The sequence below is a fragment of the Thunnus maccoyii genome, chromosome 16, assembly GCF_910596095.1.
Source record: "Thunnus maccoyii chromosome 16, fThuMac1.1, whole genome shotgun sequence".
Taxonomy (NCBI): Eukaryota; Metazoa; Chordata; class Actinopteri; order Scombriformes; family Scombridae; genus Thunnus; species Thunnus maccoyii.
In genome coordinates, this window is record NC_056548.1 from 28,732,621 (window position 1) to 28,752,649 (window position 20,029).

Here is a 20,029-nt window from a genome sequence, read left to right on the forward strand (position 1 = left end):
ACTTTTTGTGTGACGTATCATCATCCACCGAGGCAGCGTGATGGTCAGTCACATACATGCAAGTGCACATTCCTGTTATATCTGTAATCTTTCTACTGTTTAGTTAGCGATTGCTGTGGTGAAAAGTAAAACGATTGTCCATAGTATATGTGCAGTTTTTGGTGACTGATGAACCTTAAACTATTGGATCTGTTACTCAAACTGGACTTTCTGGATCATATTTCATGTCTCACTTTTACCTGAAACAACACACTCCTACCAACATACTCTGTTGCATTTTAATTATGACTCTTGTCTCTCACAAGCAAAGGAGGAGCTAGTGTGATGTGGATGTAAAGCCTCATAACTTTGTAGGGACGAGGTCAGGGTAATTGGATGGGTCCACAAAGCATGTGACTTTGACATGGGAGACCACTGTTTGTTTCCTGCTTCCTTTATTTAATCAAAATCACAATCAATCCTTAACTTAGCAGTTTTAACCATAACAACAAAGGATCCCTAATCTTTGTTAGAAAGACATTAGAACAATTAACCATAGTTTTGGCTGATAACAGTCATAATCAGTTGTTTTATGATTGTCCCTGCTGATAGGGCCATCAGATCAGAAATACTACTAAGGGTTGTTTACAAAGGCAATGAAAAGTGACATATTTTGTTGATGAATTTGGACTTTCCCTGAGAGTCAAAAGCCAGGACTTGCCTGTTCTGAATGCTCCATTTGCAAAGTTACCTCCACTTTCCCGTTGAACTGATGCTAGATTGTTCACACATGCCCATAAGTAACATCTGTTGCGTAGCCTTTGTTACTAAGGTTGTTCCGTGGGCTGTCTGCGTTGACCACTTGCATATTTCAGGTTACATTACTTTTATATTTGATCTGCTTCAAATTGTCATATACATTTGCTGGTATGTTTTACTGGAACGATAAGTGTGTGTGTGTGAGTGTGCTTATCCATGGTGTGTGGTTGTTACTCGATCATACCAGTTTGCGGATCTCGCCCTCAAGATTCTGGATGCAGTCCAGTTTCCTCTTGCGACAGCGCTGGGCAGCGATGCGGTTTTTGCTGCGGCGGCGGATGTCGTGGATGAACTCCAGCTGCTCCGAGGTCAGCTTGTGCATCTTGATGAGGATCTGGAAGTCATTGCGTGGTAGGTTGGTGATCTGGTCCACAGGGAAGGGCAGCTTCACCTAAAAGCACAGCAGGGTTTTACTTCATGTTATGGCATTATTTGTCCACCAAAGCAAATTCACTTTCAGTACCAGCTTTTTCTGGAGCTTCCAACTGCATCTCATTAGTCTTCATCAATGGGTGAAGTTTGCTCAGTTGTCATGGAGACAAATTTCGTGTCATCATCATGCGATCGAAATATGGATCTTTGGTGCCATGATAACAGATAATGGTATATTGTGGTGGCTCCATGACTAGCAAGCAAACTGTTGACAAAGACTGTGAGATATCTTTGAAAGCCCCTCTCAAAGCAAATTAGTGAACCTTGAGTTCCGATTATTTTGTCAAAATACAAAATAAATAAACAACATACTAAATAAACATTCATCCTCAGAAAAACATGAAATAGTTCAAATTAGTTCTTTCTCAACCAGCTACAACATTAAAATGCTGCTGACTCAGTATTCCATCATAAATAAATAATAAGATAATATAGAATGTGTACAATGTAATGTCTTTTTACTTATCATACAGTACTTTAAGTACATTTTGCTGATAATACTTATGTATATTTATGTGTGGGAAAATTTGAATGCAGGACATTTACTTAAGAAAGAAAGAGAGAGTGTGCTGAATCTAAAAAAGAAAGGACATTAATTTAAATGATTTTCAGACCTTCATTGTCTACAACAAAATTCATAAATCACTGACAGCACATGCTCTGTATGATACTGGAAAAATCTGTACAAATACTAATTTAGTTGCAAATCTTGTCTTGGTTTTTGAGATAATCTTGGTTTTTTTTAGATAAAGTTAGCAAACTTTAACACTAAATAAAGATTTGCATCGTTAATCATCTGTACACCAGAATATTTCAGGGGTTTGTTGAACCATTTCAAGGAATACTTTAAATCATCACAGTAAATTTGTAAAATACAAAAGAAAATTAATCTTACTTTTCACTTCTACATCACACAGCTCATACAACCTGTTTTCCTTCTGAATATTTTTGAATCTGTCAACCTTATTGGCCAGAGGAAGAACAGCAGTTCTCAACTAAGCAACTAAAGATCTTTGGCTTTTAAGTATGTTAAATATGCAATACAATATGTCCTTAATTTTAGTTTTGAAAATATATTTTTAAACCATTTTTCTTTGAACTTGAATAAAATCTTGCAAGTCATAGAGTTAACAGTTCAACATAAATGATTCCTGCAGATATAAAGCAAAGCAGACTCCTAAGAGAGTGTAAGTAAAGCTCTTTAGCCCATGGAGATAAACTATATAGAAAACTATCAAGTCCAAGCAAATCTACAGTATGAACACCTCAAAATATAGCTCTATAATGAAAAAATTGTGCAATTTTAGATTTTTTAAAGTCCCATATCTCTTTGGGGCTTTTAAAGAATCTCTGCATAGATAGGTAGATTCATAGTTGCATATGTGTATGAATGTATGTATGTGTATGAACAGTATTGCCAACAGGACTTGTACTATTACCACCACTGTACTGCTATAACATCAGTAGTGTCCAATAATAGTCATATTAGTTTGAAGTTGCTAAATGGGTGAAATGTGGTGTAGTATCCACTAGGTGTCACTATAAAGCTGCATATGGAGTCCAGCAGCTCTGACACAAAGAAAAAAACAGGATGAGCTATTTGTGTCACATTTAGTTCAGTGTTCTCCTTTTTCTTTGATATATGTTTCACATATGTTTTTACTTTTTTACTTATGTACTTCTTTCTTTCTTTCTTTCTTTTCTTTCTTTCTTTCTTTATTTGGGTTATGTATTAAGCTACTTTGCATGTGTTTTTTTTCTTGTTTATGCTTTCACCTATGTATACATTTCTTTCTTTCTTTGGGTATTCATTTATTTAATCATTCACTCTAGTATCTAGTTAATACTTTGTTAAAATGTGTTTGAATCTTTCTTTTATCTATTAATATACAGTTGTCTTATCAACGTATTCATTTATCCATCTATTGATTTGCCTATTTATGTGATCACCAAAAGCAGAATATCTGTTTTTCAAACATCACTCATTTTATCCATTAAAGCACTGAATGTTGAATACTGTACACTATATGTTGCTTTGTTCCCCCCGTGATATATTGCAGCAGTGGAGGCTACATCAGCAGTCCATGCTGTACAACGATGACATCATTCGCTTCTCTGACAACAGAGGGAAGGGAAAAGAGAGCTGAGTGTGTGTGTGTGAGTGTGTGTGTGTGTGTATGGTGTGTTAGATGCCGTCTGTCCTTTACTCTATAGATGTCTATATATAGCTCCATGACTCTCAGCAGTCACATAATAAGGTTGGAATGACAAAGTGAGCTTTGGATGTTTCATAAATCCCCTCACCAGTCTCTCTCTCTCTGGTGTTCTGCTTTCCATTTTTAACTCTGTGGGTTTCCTTTGAGACACTCTTCACTTGCTTTACTTTGTTTAAAGTGCTCAACATCTGCAATGTCATAAATAAAAAGAAAAAATAATAATTGTACAAAATGTACAAGAAAAAACATGGACATGCAGAAAACCCAAACAGAAGAAGATTGGCACCACATGATGTGTGTATTTGAGTTCTGAAATTATGTCAACGTGACTTTTAATTAATTATTAATATTTTTTATTATCACAAGAAAGAAAAATGGTCTCAAGGGATATATCAGAAATGCTCCTTTAGTCTGAAAGCCTCTGAGTGGTGTACATGTGTGATTGACGGAGAGACAATGTAAACAAACTTGTGCTAGTAACTGTAGCTTACAAGCATAAGACAAAATGCACCGTTTTGTTAGCAGTGGCAATGAAGATTAAGGCACCATTAAACATCTAAACTGACTGATGTTAAATTTACAGGTAAGTTTTTAATCCATTCAAAGTGATACAGCTGATTCATAATCCTGGTATATAGTGCATGATGCTGCCTTAGACAGTAAATGGATCTTAGCCATAATTAATGTTATCTATGTGTTATCTAATGTTATCTTTTCCTGTCTTAACAAGTCAATATGTCTGCTGTAAAAAAGGTCTATTAGTGATCTAGCCTGTAAACTGTTGTTAGGGCAAACTTGGTTTGGAAGCTCTGTAGTGATTTTTCAGTTAGCCAATGTCGCTGACAGCCAATAATAAAACACTGAAATTACAGCTTTATGTAAATATACTTTAAAATTAAATGATTTGATTGGCTGTATGCAAAGAAGTTCACCATCTACATAGATCTACATTCATACATTTCTCATTTTTGACTAATGAGGCTATCCCTACTGACCTAGCGACCACAAGGGCTTAAAGGATAGGTTCACACATTTTTCAAGTCAGTCTTAAAACAACAGTCAAATGTCCATATGAACAGTGAAAGAGCTTTTCCTCGCTGCAATCATTCCTCCTGTTCATACTGGATATTAAAAGATCCTTCAAATGTGCTTTCAATGTAAGTGATGGAGGCCAAAATCCACCGTGTGTCCACAGTTATTTAGTGTAAATATGCATTTAAAAGTTGATGTGAAGCTTATATGAGGCTGACAGTGCTTCCCTGTTGAGCTGCAGTGGAAGTATAAGTAAATAAGTAATTTTATTTATATAGCACCTTTCAAGAGCAGAGATGTCACAAAGTGATTGACAGAGGAGGTAAAGCAAAAAGCGTGCATACAGACATAAAGATATTGTTTGAGACTCTGAGTAGAGCTGTTCCTGTTGAATGTAACCGGTGGAAGCCAGACTGAAACTTATCAAAGATATTACGCTCATCTATTGCAGTAATGAGCTGCTTAGCAACCACTTTTTCTAAAAGTTTGGCTGCAAAGGATAACTTAGAGATGAGCCTGTTATTTTCTTGTTAGTATATATACTTATATGCTTGCTTGTAGTATGCCTAGTCAGTAGTTTTTATGGTAACAAAAAGAGGTACTTTGGCACTAAAAAAGACTGTAACGTTGAAAGATATCTACTTGATTTGACTCATTTGGATGCTGAAGCTTCATATTAGCTTCAGATAAACTTTTAAATACATTTTTGCACAGAAGGAGGACTGTGGATTTTGTCACTTCCATTGTAAGTGCATTATGAAGGGATCTTCTAATGCTCAGTATGAACAGGAGGAATGATTACAGCAAGAAAACCTCACCTGACTGTTGTTTTAATGCAGACTTGAAAAATTGTGAACCTATCCTTTAACCTAAGTGGTTACATGATATCACTCCAGTAAAATAGCCGTGATACATGCCAATACTTACTGCCATTAGGAAATTTTTTATATCATATTGTTTATTTCTAGTGTCAATGAGTAATATTAACCAAAAGAAACCAGGGGCCTGGCTCATGAAACAGGATTAATTATAACCTTGGGGTTATCTCAGTTCTGTTGCCATGGTCAATAGTGCCATAGACCAAACCTGCAAGAGACAGTTTTTTTTTCAGGCTTATGGATGAAACATATGAAAAAAACACACCTCCTCAACAATTCACTGTAAGGAAAATTTGAGTCAGCACTCCTGCAGGAAATTATAGTAAATGTTTACACTATAACCAGCATCCCAGGCTTTAAACAAACACGTAGGCAGGTTATACTAGTGTCCATCATAAAAATATTGACACTTTTATGCCTTTTTCCTGCTGCAATGACCACAGTTCTCATCAGGGATCAACAGTCTTATCTAACTGCATATTAAATAAACTGCTCTGGATCTGTTGATGTTTCATGATGCGGCTGTTTGTTACAAACCCCACTTCTTTCATGCGTGTGCATTAGAGCTGGATGGGAAAAGAGCAGGGTTAACAGAGGTGGTGGCTGGTAACCAGCATTGTTAGATAAATTACATTGGATCACCAGTGGTGAATTTAGTGAAGCCTGACTTAGTGAGACAAGGCCCTGGTCTCTGTATTTAAAGAGGATTTTTATTTGATTACTCATTTAATTGTTAGAATAACCTGTAGAATACCTGATCAACAAAATAATCAACAATTAACCCAAAAATCAACTATGAGAAGTCATGTAAATACATATTACTACTTAAACAATACTTCAATAAGGAGGAAAAAAAGCAAAACTGCTGAATGCAAAGAGGGACAGAAAAGGGAGTCTTGGTGAGCTGGCCTAATTGGAAAGGCCAGTTCTGGGGTCAGAAGTAGCAGATGGTGGAGAAAACATGGACAGGACTCCTTCCACCTGCCTACAGGGCACCCTAGGGTGTGTGTGTGTGTCCGCTCTATGGGTAAGACAACTGGGTCAGGGCAAAGAAGTGGGACAGACCACACACACACACACACACACAAACAAACACACACACAGGAGTATATATGATGTAGGTGTGTACAAGCACACACATACCTAAAAATTAAAACAACTAAGTATGAATATACAAAACTCTATTTTACAAGCTACACGTTTCCCAAAGTGCTTAGGCAGGTAACAATGTAACATTAGTATAACTTTGTGTCTTAGCAGTGATTCTTTTTCAGATATTGTTGACATTAATAGTGTCATCATTGTCAGCTGCCTTCGTAGATATTCAGACTGCTTACAAAACAGTGTCAGAAATCAAATAGCTCCACTAAATGATGACATTTAAGCCGTTAAACTTGTGCTTTTATTGAAAACAAGTAGTTGAGTTGGGAAAATATCTAAAAGAAAGAAAATAATATAATAATTATAGTCCTAACACTTTGTGATCACAACCTAGAAATGGAAAGAAGTGGAATTCTGAAAGGTTGTTTTTGACTTTGTGTTTCAACAACTAATTCAAGGCAGAGGAATGAAAATATGGAATGGATTGCCATCACAAACACACTTATTTACATACACTATGTCTTACTACTTAAGATATAATGTTGGGTACCGGTTGTCATTATTGTTTTTCATCATTATTATTAGTTTTTATTGGTGTTGACTCATTGTACTTTTTTCCCCTTTTCTTTTGCCTCAAATTTTATCACACTATTGTTTTGCATTATGATGTAATGTTTACTTGTGTGGAACCTAGGAAGAATAGTTGCTACCTTGGTAGTGGCTAATGGGGATCCAAATAAATAAATACATTAATCAATTAATTAGTTAAACGCACAAAATGTAATTTCTGCCAGTGGGGGTCTCTCAATCAAAACAATAACAAAAGACGGAGTGTGATGACGGTGTGAAGTAGCATGGGATCATGGGAGTCGTTGTCTTCATTGTTAAACTATCAACTACCATCTATCTATCTATCTATCTATCTAGGCTATAGCCAATAAAAATGTTTTTGTAAAGATGCAGTAGGGGCAGATAAGATAAGATAAGATAAGATCTTTGATATAACAATAAAAGTGAAAAACAAGTTGTTTTCTGGTTTTGGTTTAATTTCTATTCAAATAAACAATTTGAAGATGAAAATGGGAAAAGCACATGGATTTCAATTTTTCTAATTCACACAAAAAAAAGGAAAAACTAAATAATGCGTTGTGTATTTGTTTATCCTGGTATCAAACAAGTTGAACACAGCTTTGGACAGAGGATAAAGGGACCCAGGTCACTATACCTGATTGTCTTTGTAGTAAATTAATTGGCTTGTTAGCCAATATATTATATTACAAAGAGGCTGACTGGTAGCTTAAAAAGCAGAATGACTTCAGTCAGCCTCGTGAGCACACAAAAAATTTTGGATTTGTGATTATAATTACATTCCAACATGAATATAAGCTGAGATGGTATCTGTAAGGTGCCAGAACATCATGGTTAATACTGTAGGTACACAGGTCTAAAAATAGTTATGCACATACACTTGTATTTGTCATGAGAGCAGAGCCTGAAATAAATGGACTGGGTTTGTAGTTGTGACCCCTGTAAAATGGCTCTCCAAGTGTCTGGTCCAGTATGTCTATTCAGAATAGCTGACCACCTTTGGCCAACACATTCTCCAACACATTCCAGCACTTACTCATGTTCACTGACTCATCCACAGGCCAGAGGCCACCACCACTCAAATCTAATAAAGCTAATATCTTCTGTGTGTATGGGTATGTGTATGACACACATAGAGAGAGAGAGAGAGCTCCGATATAAAACTCACCTCACATCTCATCAAATATTGCTATGTGCTAGGGCATCACCATGGCAACCATATAGCTCTTTTAACTCAAAGGAGTATGTGAGAGAAGTGTTTGCGTCATTTCTCCTGAGAGAGGACACTGTCTAAGAATAGTCCCAGCTGTAAATAACACCTATAATGTGCTTGAAAGAAATGACTGATACAAGCTACCAACACAAGAATATGTGCTTTTCAAGTTAGGGTTAAATAGAGGCCAGTTATTGCTCAGAGGTGGTTGTTATTCTTGCTGAACATAATAAACTGGTGAACTGGTGAAAATGTTGCCATCATAAGCAGTACAGAGGAGAAAAAGTGAGTGATAGAATGGGAAAATAAGTTCTAAAAAAGCATGAACAATATGCACAGTGGTCCATTTGTAGATAATTACCAAGAACACTAATATGATGTTATATGAATGTCTTTTAAGCTCTTTTGAACTGAGACTATGTGGCTCAATATGAGAAGAAATGACACAATCTTCCTTTTATGAATGAAATGAATTTATAAGAAAATTCAATACACTCAGGGGTTTGTTGCCACAGCCTTACTTGGTCTTGTATGTGCAGCAGCTTATGGTGACTAGTGTAAGCTTACTTAAGATCAATAATTGCTAATTAACTGACACTGAGAAATGGTTTCATCTTTAACAATGTGTTGTATTATAAATGCTTGTTATTTTATCCATTGTGTCAAATCTTCATCTGAAAAGTAACTAAAGCTGTCAAATAAATATAGTGGAGTAGAAAGTACAATATTTCCCTCTGAAATGTAGGTGAATGGAAGTATAAAGTAGCATCAAATGGAAATACTCCAGTAAAGTACAGTACTTGAGTAAATGTAATTAGTTACTTTCCATAAGTAGCAATTGAAATGTTAAATTACCCTTCATTTCCCAAGGTTAAAACTACTAGTGTATGAAAGATGTGGAACATTTTGAGGTTTCAATTGAGTATTAATCAGTAGATAAGAGTTGAAAATGTACGAGAAAGGAGCTGAAGAAGTATGAATAGTTGGAATTGTGGGAAAGGGGTGAAGGATGCAAAATATAGACTAAGCAATGAAAGAAGTTCAAATAGGAGTTTAAGAGCAAGGACTTAAATGAGCTTAAGTGTACTGAGATGGAGTTGAGGTTTCCTGTAATTGTCTTTGTTGGATAAAACATCAACCGTAGTCTAAGCCTTGACAAGAGTTGAACTATAAGCACTTTTATTTTATAAAATTAGGTCCATTCCTAGTTTCCTCTTAAGATATATTGACTGTTATGGGCTTTTATTTTGAAAAAACATGCCTAATTTTTCAACAAAAAAAACAGCCATGTCCTGAGTTCCCTGTTAAGATACAGTTACCTTCTGGGGCTTTTATTTTGAAAAACTAGGTCCATCCCTAGTGTCCTGTTAACATATAGTGACCGTCGGGGGCTTTTATTTTGAAAAACAAACCTCATCCTGACCTTCTTGTTATGATAAAGTTACCATCTTGAGCTTTTATTTTGAAAATCGAAGATGACACTGTGTGTGTGTGTGTGTGTGTGTGTGTGTGTGTGTGTGTGTGTGTGTGTGCGTGCGTGCGTGCATGTGTGTGTGTGTGTGTGTGTGTGTGTGTGTGCGTCTGTGTGTCAGTCTTATGGACCAAACCACTACTTTTACTGCAGACACTTAAACTACATCAAGCTGATAATACTTATGTACTTTTATTTAAGTAGATTTTTTCATGCAGGGCAATTACTTGTAATTGAGTGTTTTTACATTGCTGTATTGGTACTTTCACTTAAGTAAAGGATCTGAATACTTCCACCACTGGTTGTGATCAGTGTTCAACAAAAGTTACATTGTCTCACTTTAACAAACCAGAGTAGCTGAATGTACCTTAACATAAAGATCAAGCATAATAAAGAAAGTATAATAAAGCACCACACCAACCTCAGGGCCAGAGATTCTGGTGACGCTACTTTCACTGTCTCCCTCTGAGAACGAGCATGATTCATCGCTGGAGTTGCCACCACTGGCACCAAATCCCATCTCACTTTTGATCTTGGTGCAACCCTGAGAGAAGACAACCTCTCCACTGTGAGGGTTCCTCTGCTCCACCACCCCAGCCAAGCAGTGAGACAGTCCAGAGATGGAGCCCGAGTGCGGGGATAAGGAGAAGTCAAACTGTCGCAGGCTGGAAGGTGAGCTGCCACTGCCTGCGTCTTCTGGGTAAGAGAACGAGGAACGGGAGCTGGAAGTCTGAGTTCGGGGCTCAGAGGGGGAGGGAGAGTGGGCTGATGTCTTGATGGGAACAGGGCAGCTGGCACTGAGGCATGATCTGCCAGAAGAAGGAGCTTCAATCTGCATTAGGTTTGAAACTTTTTCTCTGAACTTCTCCTCCATGTAGGAATGGGCCAACATTTGTTGTTCGCCAGTTGCTGAAGAGAAAATGACACTACGTCTGTCTAGCTCCCCCTCATGTTTAGAGGAGGAGGCTTTGGACACTGGCCTTTCCATATTCCTGCCAATGCCAGTCAGCGCTGCTGGTATAACATCTGCAATTCTGTTCTTGAGGCCCACTTGAACCAGAGATTCCCTCTTATCCCTCTGCTTATCTTTGACCAGTTCCCTGTAGTGGTTGAGGGACAGTCTGTTGGTGAGGAGCTGCTGGATGGTGGTACTGGGCACTCCACTGAGATCTAGGCCACCTCTCTGAAGGTAGGAGCGCAGGCAGGAAGAGGGTGAGCCCCTGCTTGGAGAGTGCTCAGCTGCTTCTGGAACCCCTTCTACCTCTAGCTCCATCTCCAGTACCTCCTCAGTACACAATTCTGGGTTGCATCCATTCCTGTCATCTCCTTCCTCAAACACAAAGGGTTCCTCTTTGATCCTGGAAGGAGTAAGAAGAGTTTGTGGAGCAGCACTGCTGTCTGGGAGCTGGGAACTCACTGGGATAACTGAGGTATGGTTGGCCAAAATTACATCATCATCGCCATGATGGTTTTCGCCATTGTGCTTCTCACAGATCTGGTACTGGTATTTCCTGTATTTGGGACATTGAGGAAGGTCAGAGGGAAGTGACGCAGTGCTTGCTACATGATTGGGTTGCTGCCTGCTCTCTGCAGAATCATCCAAGGATACTGCCTCAGAAAAGACTGTGTCATCGGCCGTGATGTGATCACCATATTCCACCTTGCTGTTAATGGCATGTTGGCTGTCATTCTGTAGCTGGACTTGAAGGAACCGGAAGCAAGAGTCCTCCAAATTGTGAACACCCAGGAAGTCAGCACACAGGATGACCTCATGGATGTTGTCCTGACTTAAAATCAGCTTGGCTGTGTAGGCAAACTGGAGAAGTGGAGCAAAACCCTTAGCCGTCACCTATGGAAGAGGGAGTACAAATTTCAGTATATAATATTTAAGAATGTATTACTTGTCAGTACCTTAAGCATACACTTAAAATTAATACATAGTGAGATTCTGACTTTTCCCACATGTAAACAGCAGCTTTAAATATCAACAGGTGCAATGATCTTAACATCAATGATGTGCACAATGTAAAAAAAAAAAGACTCAACCTTTCTGTTTTATGGCTGCTCACACAGATCAGGGCAATGATGTCAAATGATGTCAGCCACTTTCAAATTTTCCTGGAAAACAATCTGCTACAAATTGAACCCTAACCCTGGTGAACCCATTACAGTTAATATTTACAAAACACCCATGATGCCTGACAACACTTTATCATGCTTATCTTGTGTAGTTGAACCAATCCTCACTTCTCCCCACACAGTGTAGCCAAGACTTGATGAACGTGTTCAGGAATAGGGCCAGCAGTTAGGAAGCTGAAACTTACAGTGCAATGCTTTTGTCCTGTATACCTGAAAACACAACAATGTGATGTCTGTAAATGGTTAACAAAATATTAAAGACACCTTTCAACAATACCACCACTAACTACAACCTCATAATTACCATGGAGATGAGTCAACTGACTTGAGTCATACAGAAGTTTGTATTTTTTCTATTTTGAGGCTTTGAAGAGATTCATTATAGTTAGTATTGCTTGTTCTCAGTAAAAGAAGAACAGTATTGTGTGTTATGACATCATTTTAGGGGGGGAAATACTGCATATTACAAATTGGATATTAAACAATGAGGTTGTGAGCTTTGAATGGATAAAACTGAAGCAAACAATCCATTTTATTCATAGTCAGTTATTTTGCCACATTCCCTTTTTATCATCTTATCTTTGTCTTCTTGCATGGATCCTTTGCTTGTTCCCTCCTCTCTCACACTCTTCACCCCTCTTCTCCCTTGCTGTCTTCTGGTTCCTTACAGTCAGCATGGCTGCTATGTTTGTTCATATGTGTGTGTGTGATGGAGGGGATGTTGAGAGTGTGTGCTGCTGTATGCATGCGTTTGCCCTATATTGCTGTGTGTGCATGTGTGTGTACATGAAAATGTATGTGTGTGTATATTGGTGTGCAGTGCATGTAAGCCTATTTTCAGCTAGCATCAGCAGCTGCTGCATTCTGTGCAGAAGCACATCTTAAGAGGCACAGAGAGGAGCCAGGAGAAGCTTCACTCCACTATTCTACCAACCTTACAAACGAGCACCAGCACAGAGAGAGATGGAAATAATCAATCAATATGAGTGATTGTTAACCACGTAATATAGTGTTCCCCTTTTTCTCTTAAATGACTTCAAGGTGAATTTAGACTAATAAAAACACCAGATGAGAGCTACATGTGCGCTGCATGACCCCGAGCATGTTAAAAGATACAGCCATTGCAAAAATGGCAGTGATCAGCTGTCATAGTCTTTATTATTTTCACATCTGCAAAGCATACTTCTCTATCTGATGAACAGTAAATGACCATAACACAACTGAAAATACATCTAGAACTACACTTTTAATGGCTAAGAAGCCAAGGAATTCACATTCAATATATATGTGAAGCAATACACAGATTTTTTGTTAGATTTAACAGATCAGATTTGTCAGGCGTGTGTAAAATGTACAACTGAAAATACAGCCTTTAATTTTATATTCTTTATTATCCCCATGTTCAATCATTCTAAAGCACCATAAAGGTGCATAAATCAGTATGATCTACCATCAGATGGAAAACAATAACCTAGACAATAAAATTTTCCATTTTAAGAGAACCAAGAACACCAGAGTATCACAGTAATACAGCTGTGTCCTTAGTTGTGAAATTCTAAATTCCATATCCAAACTTGTATTCAGCACTAAGCCACACTGAGTTACAGTCATTCATGAAAGGGTGAGTGAAAGGGCGGCAGAAAGGATGTGGAACATAAAGCCATGCTTAGAGTCATTAGGGGATGGAGTTTGATTTGTAAAGTGGTGGCGGCCTTGCCAGTGATTACTGTATAAGGTAGTATCACAGAGACATATTAATCAATATGACAGATCTGGGACATTATATGGTAATGCCAGCCACTGGGATCATGAGCTGCTCCCTGATCAGCTTTAGTGGTGAATGGAGGAGGCAGCAACTAACAGGGTAACAGCATTAATATCAATGCCCAACATGTTTTGATACACAGACCAAGTTGTTTCAGCCCTGCTGTTTCCATCCATGTACCCTTCCGTCTCTTTTTACCTTATTTATCCAAGGAAGGTCAAGTTTGCTCCATGCTTTTGTCCAGCATCCTCCTGCAGCTACTTTACATACATACTATCCTTCACAGTCACAAAGGTAAGTGCCCACAACCTTTACTCTAGAGTTCTTCAGAGGTCCTAGGAAACAAGGCCGACCCAGGACCCAAATGGTACAGGGTCCAAATTATATACAGCAAAGGTTTTAGGTCTTTGTGTCAATATGTCAATACCGAAGTGATCACATGGTTTTTCACCATCATCACAGGCGAAAAATGTGTTTTTTGAGACAAAAGGAGAGTATGAACTGTGAAGTGCATAACAAATGACATGTATTGCTGCTATTTTCCACTGCAGCTGCTCAGTAATTGATGGAGCATCATGTTGCTGTCTGTGTTGCTGTTCACTTTCTTTCAAGTCTGTTCAGATACACTATATTTAGGTTTGGAAAGTCTCAGTGGACTCCAGACTGAGCAGTTATCGGATTGCCTAAAGGTCAATTTATGGTCAATCAGAACTGGTTTTACGACGTGCTGTACGACCATGTGGGAAATCAAATGTGTTTATAGTCGTTCTGAATGGCCAGACTCAAAGGTGAAGTGAAAAGCCAACCATCACAGAGAGGGGAGGGGAGAGGGATGAGGGAGACATGCTATAATTTAAAAATTGGGATAACAGTGCATATTTCCAGACAGTCTCTCCTGGAAGACAATCATAGCGTTGCACTCTGTTGCTCACATGAAAAATGAGAGAAATAAGAATGAAAAAAAGAGAGCTAGTTTGAAATGTTTAAATCCTGGCTGCTCTCTCACCTCCACACAGTTCAACAGTCATTGCTGACGTGGGTGTGAATGTCACTTGACTGTGTCAGAAAGTTACAGAAATGGCCCTACGCAGTCCCCCATAATCCTGTGTTGGAGAGGTGTGGGGGTGGGGGTTTATGAAGCTATTTGACCATCCAACAAGCTGTTCTGAAGGAATATACTGGTCCTTTATAAGTGTCTGAAATCCCATCCCCCAACTCCTCAGTCAGAACTTGGTTGGCAGCGTCAGATCATTTTTGTAACTTCACAAATAGACAAGCCCACTTCGAGCAGTGATTGGCCAGTTCTGTGAAGGTGTAAATGTTGGCGTGGTTTGAACTTCTCTTAAGCTCTCGTTTTTCATTCTTTACAATGTCCTTTTTCAGGTGTAGAACCAGGTGCAACACTATGAATGCCTTCGAGAAGAGACCTGCTGAAAATGTGTACGCCTATCCTACTTGTACAATACATTTCATCTCACCATTCTCTATAACAGCAGGCTCTGCGCAACGCCTGCTAGTGTGACCATTACATGTTCACAACATCAGATCTTCATTTTGAATTGATAAAGTACCCGTGTAACACTGGCTCTTACAGAGACTGTTGAATTATGGGTTGTTGGTAATGGTAATGTTGCTAGCAAGTGTCTTCATGTCTCTTTATAGTTTGTCTGTTAGAGTCAGTCAGCCCTGAAAGTGTTTGGTTAGCTCAGTTTAATCTACAGGGGTTTCTAACCATGTCTTCCTGCAGCAAAGGAAGTGTCTTTTGACGTTTTTACTGCAGAAACGGACCATGGACTGAATCATCTATCAAGCTGCCAATTACTGCTTTCAAAGATGGTGAGGAGCTCAAAAGGTCAAAAAGTCTGAAAAATGTTAACTGCCAGAGAAAATCATTTTGACCACTTCCATGAGCCTGACCAGAAAGTGTGAATGTCTGACTGATAGACAAGATACACAATTGTGGGATTTACATTCTGCTTTAATGGTATTATTGCACTTTTAGCAGAGAAAAGGGGGTGGAGGGTCATCTTATAATCAGGGTCATCTTACATTTGGTACATGTTAATGACTACCTGAATTCCAGTTTACTACTGTGCATTACTTTCTTGATAGAGTTATGGTGTGCATAAGACAGCTGGAAAGCAATAAAGTGTGTGAATCCTTGCACCAAATCCACAAAGAATGGATTGCGCCTGCTAACAGGACTGTGAATTGTGCATCATTTACACCCGCAATTTGCCCTGTTTTAAAGCCCTGTTCACAAAAGATTTTGCACAAATGATATGCCAGCGCAAACACGCCCATAAAGTTTTGCAGCTGAGTGCAATTTGCCCTTGTTTTGCGTCTGTTTGAGTGAGCAGAGCAGTTTCTAGTGTTTCAGGCTTTTCTCCACATTTCAGCACACAGATTGGTCCATAATGAAAACTGCAGAGAGCACAAAAGCCTCAAATTAAGTGTCTTTAATTAGCAGAGGAGCATACACACAAGCTCTCCATGATCACAAACCAACTTCCATGTATTTTGCTTCTTTGACTTCTCTAGTATTTCACATCTATAACATAATCTACTGAAAGTCCATCAATATAGACTACAGCTATTAATGTGACTCAGGCAGGTCTGAAACATGTTAGATTCATGTCTGAATCTTACAATAATGTTGTTCAGGTGTCACTGAATGTATCCGGGATTTTGCAGAAACATCAGTACTGATGTTCTGTTTGTTGCCCACAGCTGGCTGTGTGTCACAGCTGGCTGCAGCATCACACAGCAGCTGAAACGATAAGAACGTCTCCAAACTGAGAAATAGGCTGTATGCAGCACAGCAGTGGTGACTTCAATAACACCGGATCAGTCAGGATCTGACGGTAATTAATGTTCTGAGTTCTGCTACACATTTACACAGGTCAGCTGTTACACACAGATTCAGGTTTATACGGTGGGATAAATAATAATAATAATAATAATAATAATAAAGCAGAACTTATGGAAGAATCCTGAGCTCCATCAGAGCTGTCAGGACATTTTTATTTTTATGTAGCTGAAAGTCCGAGATAAACCTACCACCCCATACCCACTTGATCCCCCCAATGTCTGGCTGAAGACTTCACCATTGATATCATTCAATATCAATTCAATATCATTCAATGCCTCACACCTGAAGCCTGAAGATTTGAAGAGAGAGAGCGAGAGAGATAGAGAAAGAGAGGAGTGAGTGTGCACCAACGCCAACTATCTGAAGACGCTAATAACTCAACCCTAACTGTGTGTGGCAATTAGAGCTGGTCTTTGTGAATTAGCCAGAGTTTTTGCAGCACGGCTTATTTGCATTGAAAGGGGCCAAATTTGTGCCAAATGTATGAATATCACCTAATTTACATACATGCAAATGGCACAGGCACACTGTGATGCTATTTGCTTGGCAACGCAGTTTGCGGTCAATTTCACCCTTTGCGGGTGCTTTATGAATTACATGCTATCTTTTTGTCTAATTTGCAGAGGTTTAGTGGCTGCAAAAGCCACACAATTCTTTTGTGTATTTGGCCCTCTATATGTTTACTGAGTGTCAGTATACAATTGACTGTTCTATCTACTGTATATTCTAGTCTTTCTGGATAAAATATTTAAGGGGTACTCCAGGGATTAAGTTCCATAAAGTCAGAGGCCAAGAGACAGATTAGAAAAAAAGAATGGTCAGAATCAAAACAGCAGAGGCTGAGATATTTGGACCTTGTCCTCATTGTGGCCCTTTACCTTATCTGGCAGATTAATGATGGGCTCTGGTTCTCCTGGTGACCCATGGTGCCCCAGCAGGGCTTGCAGGAAGTATCGGCTACTGGCAGCGAGGACGGCCCTGTGTGCTCGCACCTCCCTGCCTTCCACCAGTATGGTCACATCGCACAGGATGCCTTGCCGCCGCTGCTCCTCCAGGCTCAACAGCACATTGGCACAGTGGACCTTGGATTCGTACACGTACACAGGCGCTGCCGCCTCACCATCCAGCTCCTCGCCTGCCGACATCACTCCCACTAGCACCCTGGACAGAAGAAAGACAGAAGGGAAGAGATTTCAATGTAGGACACATTGTTGTGATTAATGTAAGTAATGTCATCCAAAGTAAGACAACTGGTAGTGGATTGCTATGAAATTTGGGATTATTTGGTATAGTATTCATAGTCCCTGGTCATGGTCATGATTCCTTATGATTTTAATGACCCCATGACTTATGTCATGTGCAACCATCAGGCAAAAACTTCCAACAATAAGAATATCACAATCTAATCTGCAGATTGCCAAGACATCTACTGGTTACGATTACAATGGGAACAAGGTATTTTAACAATAAGATGAATGCAATGCCTCCTAAAAAGAATGCAATTGGTGCAGTTCAGAAGTATTTCAGGTTTGTATTAAATGATGAGGGAGAGCCAGCAAATTGTATGATGTGTATAATTTTTTTATAAAGAAAGAGGAAGCCATAAATGCAAATACTATCCTCGGAATTTATAACCCGCAAACTACTGCGACAATGAGTATATTGTTGCAGCTGCTATCCAGGCAAGACCTTCAATACCCTTACAAACCAACAATGATAACAATACGTACATTTGGGAAAAGTGAATATCAAAGAGGCCTGATGGGGAACAACCTGCTGGAGACTTGGTTTCCATTACTGGTGATCAGATGGAGAAGCTAAATCCAACAGAGTTCAGACAGCCAGAAACCAAACTGTGTTCATTCTCAACCGTTGAAATAACTCAATCGGTACACAAATAAGTGGCTGAGATGTTGAGGAAGCAAAACACACCTGCAGGCGAAACCTGGATACTGTAATGACCATGTAAACAGGGATATGAATAACCAGGTTTCTTATATTCCATGTAAACATCATATCCAGAATATGGTAAAAACCAGGATAAGACTGAAATACTAATAATACTAAGACTGTACTGATACTAATTCACTTATTGAAGTGTTTTTACAACATTTGTTCTTAAACATGTGTAAAAATGTCAGTGATGTGAACCACCATCATATGGCAAGAGACATAAGAGCAGTGACCACATTACTTTAGTACTTTCCAGTCCCTCCAGTACACCAGTATTGTATCACAATAAGTCAGTGAAACAATATACCAATATATGGGGTGGCTTTAGGGTTAACATTGAATTGTTCCCAAGCTCAATACTGAATTAAACATACATGTATATACAGCTATTTTCACCAATTTATTAACATTTTATAGCAATGAATAAACAATAATAATAAACACAATCAATACAGTCAAGAGGATGAACTTGTTTCATTTGAAACAGGGTTTCTGTAGGGTTCAACAAGTTTAATTTAAGACTTTCTAAAGACCTATTAAATACCCAATAGAATGCGCTTTAATACTTGTTTCATGATCATACTGGCCAAAGAATTTAAGTATGATAGAAAACCAGTAGGGATGATGTGGCCCTTTTTAAAGATGATTTTTTCAGGATTTTGCCTTTATTTGACAGACAATATAGAGAGAGGAAATGTGGGGAGAGAGAGGGATATGACATGCAACACGTATACCCCGGGTGGGGGTCCAACCATGGATGTTGTGGTTATGTAGTATGTGCCTTAACCATTGGACCACTAGGGCACCCCAAATACCCTGTTAAAGGCCCTGTGGCCTCTCCTTTAATGTCACAAAGTGTATACACATAGATAGATATTAGAGAATGATACATAGATATAAAGCAGCCTTCCACATCGATTGCAGGCAGCTCTATCCAGTGGCTTTTCATTGTGTTTCATTTCTATACTGTAGTACGTAACCCCCAACACAGACAGCTGAGCATGCAGTCTGTCTGTCTCATCAGCCCTGAGCTGTGTGTGTGTGTGTGTGTGTGTGTGTGTGTGTGTACAAGCACACACTCAGCAGGCAAAGAGGGGGCTGCTTTCTGCTGATTCATGGCTTTTGAATAGGCACAGCCCAGCACTGGGGGCTTGCTGAGGTAGTGTGCTAGCTTTACTCCCTGTGGCCCATAGGCCAATCATTTCAACATTGTAGATCATCTCCTGCTGCCCCTCAGGAGCACTTCAGACACACTATTCTCTACTGCTTTTCATGGTGCTTATAAATTGTTCACTAACACCATTTATCCACTATACTCTGTTTTGAGCAGAAAAAAAGCATTTTACATTGCTCTTTGTGTCTACTCATTCTCTGTATTCAACAGAGTACTGACTAAGATGAATTTACAATTAGTGTATTGTACTGTACTCTGCTGTTCACAACTAATTTCCCAGCCCTGGTTGTGTATACCCATAATCCTGATCAGAGGCATAGAACAAAAATCTGGGCCCCGAAATAATGCTCCCTCAGTGGGCCCCTCCCTTACATCCACTGTCACGCCTGTACAAATA

At 38.9% G+C, this 20,029-nt stretch overlaps 1 protein-coding gene across 2 annotated transcripts in view; it reads right to left on the reverse strand.

Annotated features, from left to right (window-relative positions):
- The window catches only part of LOC121880717 (transcription regulator protein BACH2-like), a 64,222-nt gene that overhangs the window by 1,171 nt on the left and 43,022 nt on the right, over positions 1 to 20,029 (reverse strand). For both annotated transcript variants that reach the window (XM_042388193.1, XM_042388191.1), the window contains 3 exons: positions 17,384 to 17,666; positions 10,151 to 11,578; positions 983 to 1,189 (listed from right to left, as the gene is read on the reverse strand). In XM_042388193.1, coding sequence (XP_042244127.1) covers positions 983 to 1,189; positions 10,151 to 11,578; positions 17,384 to 17,650 — 1,902 coding nt within the window. In that variant the 5' untranslated portion in view covers positions 17,651 to 17,666. The remainder of the gene's footprint in view (positions 1 to 982; positions 1,190 to 10,150; positions 11,579 to 17,383; positions 17,667 to 20,029) is intronic.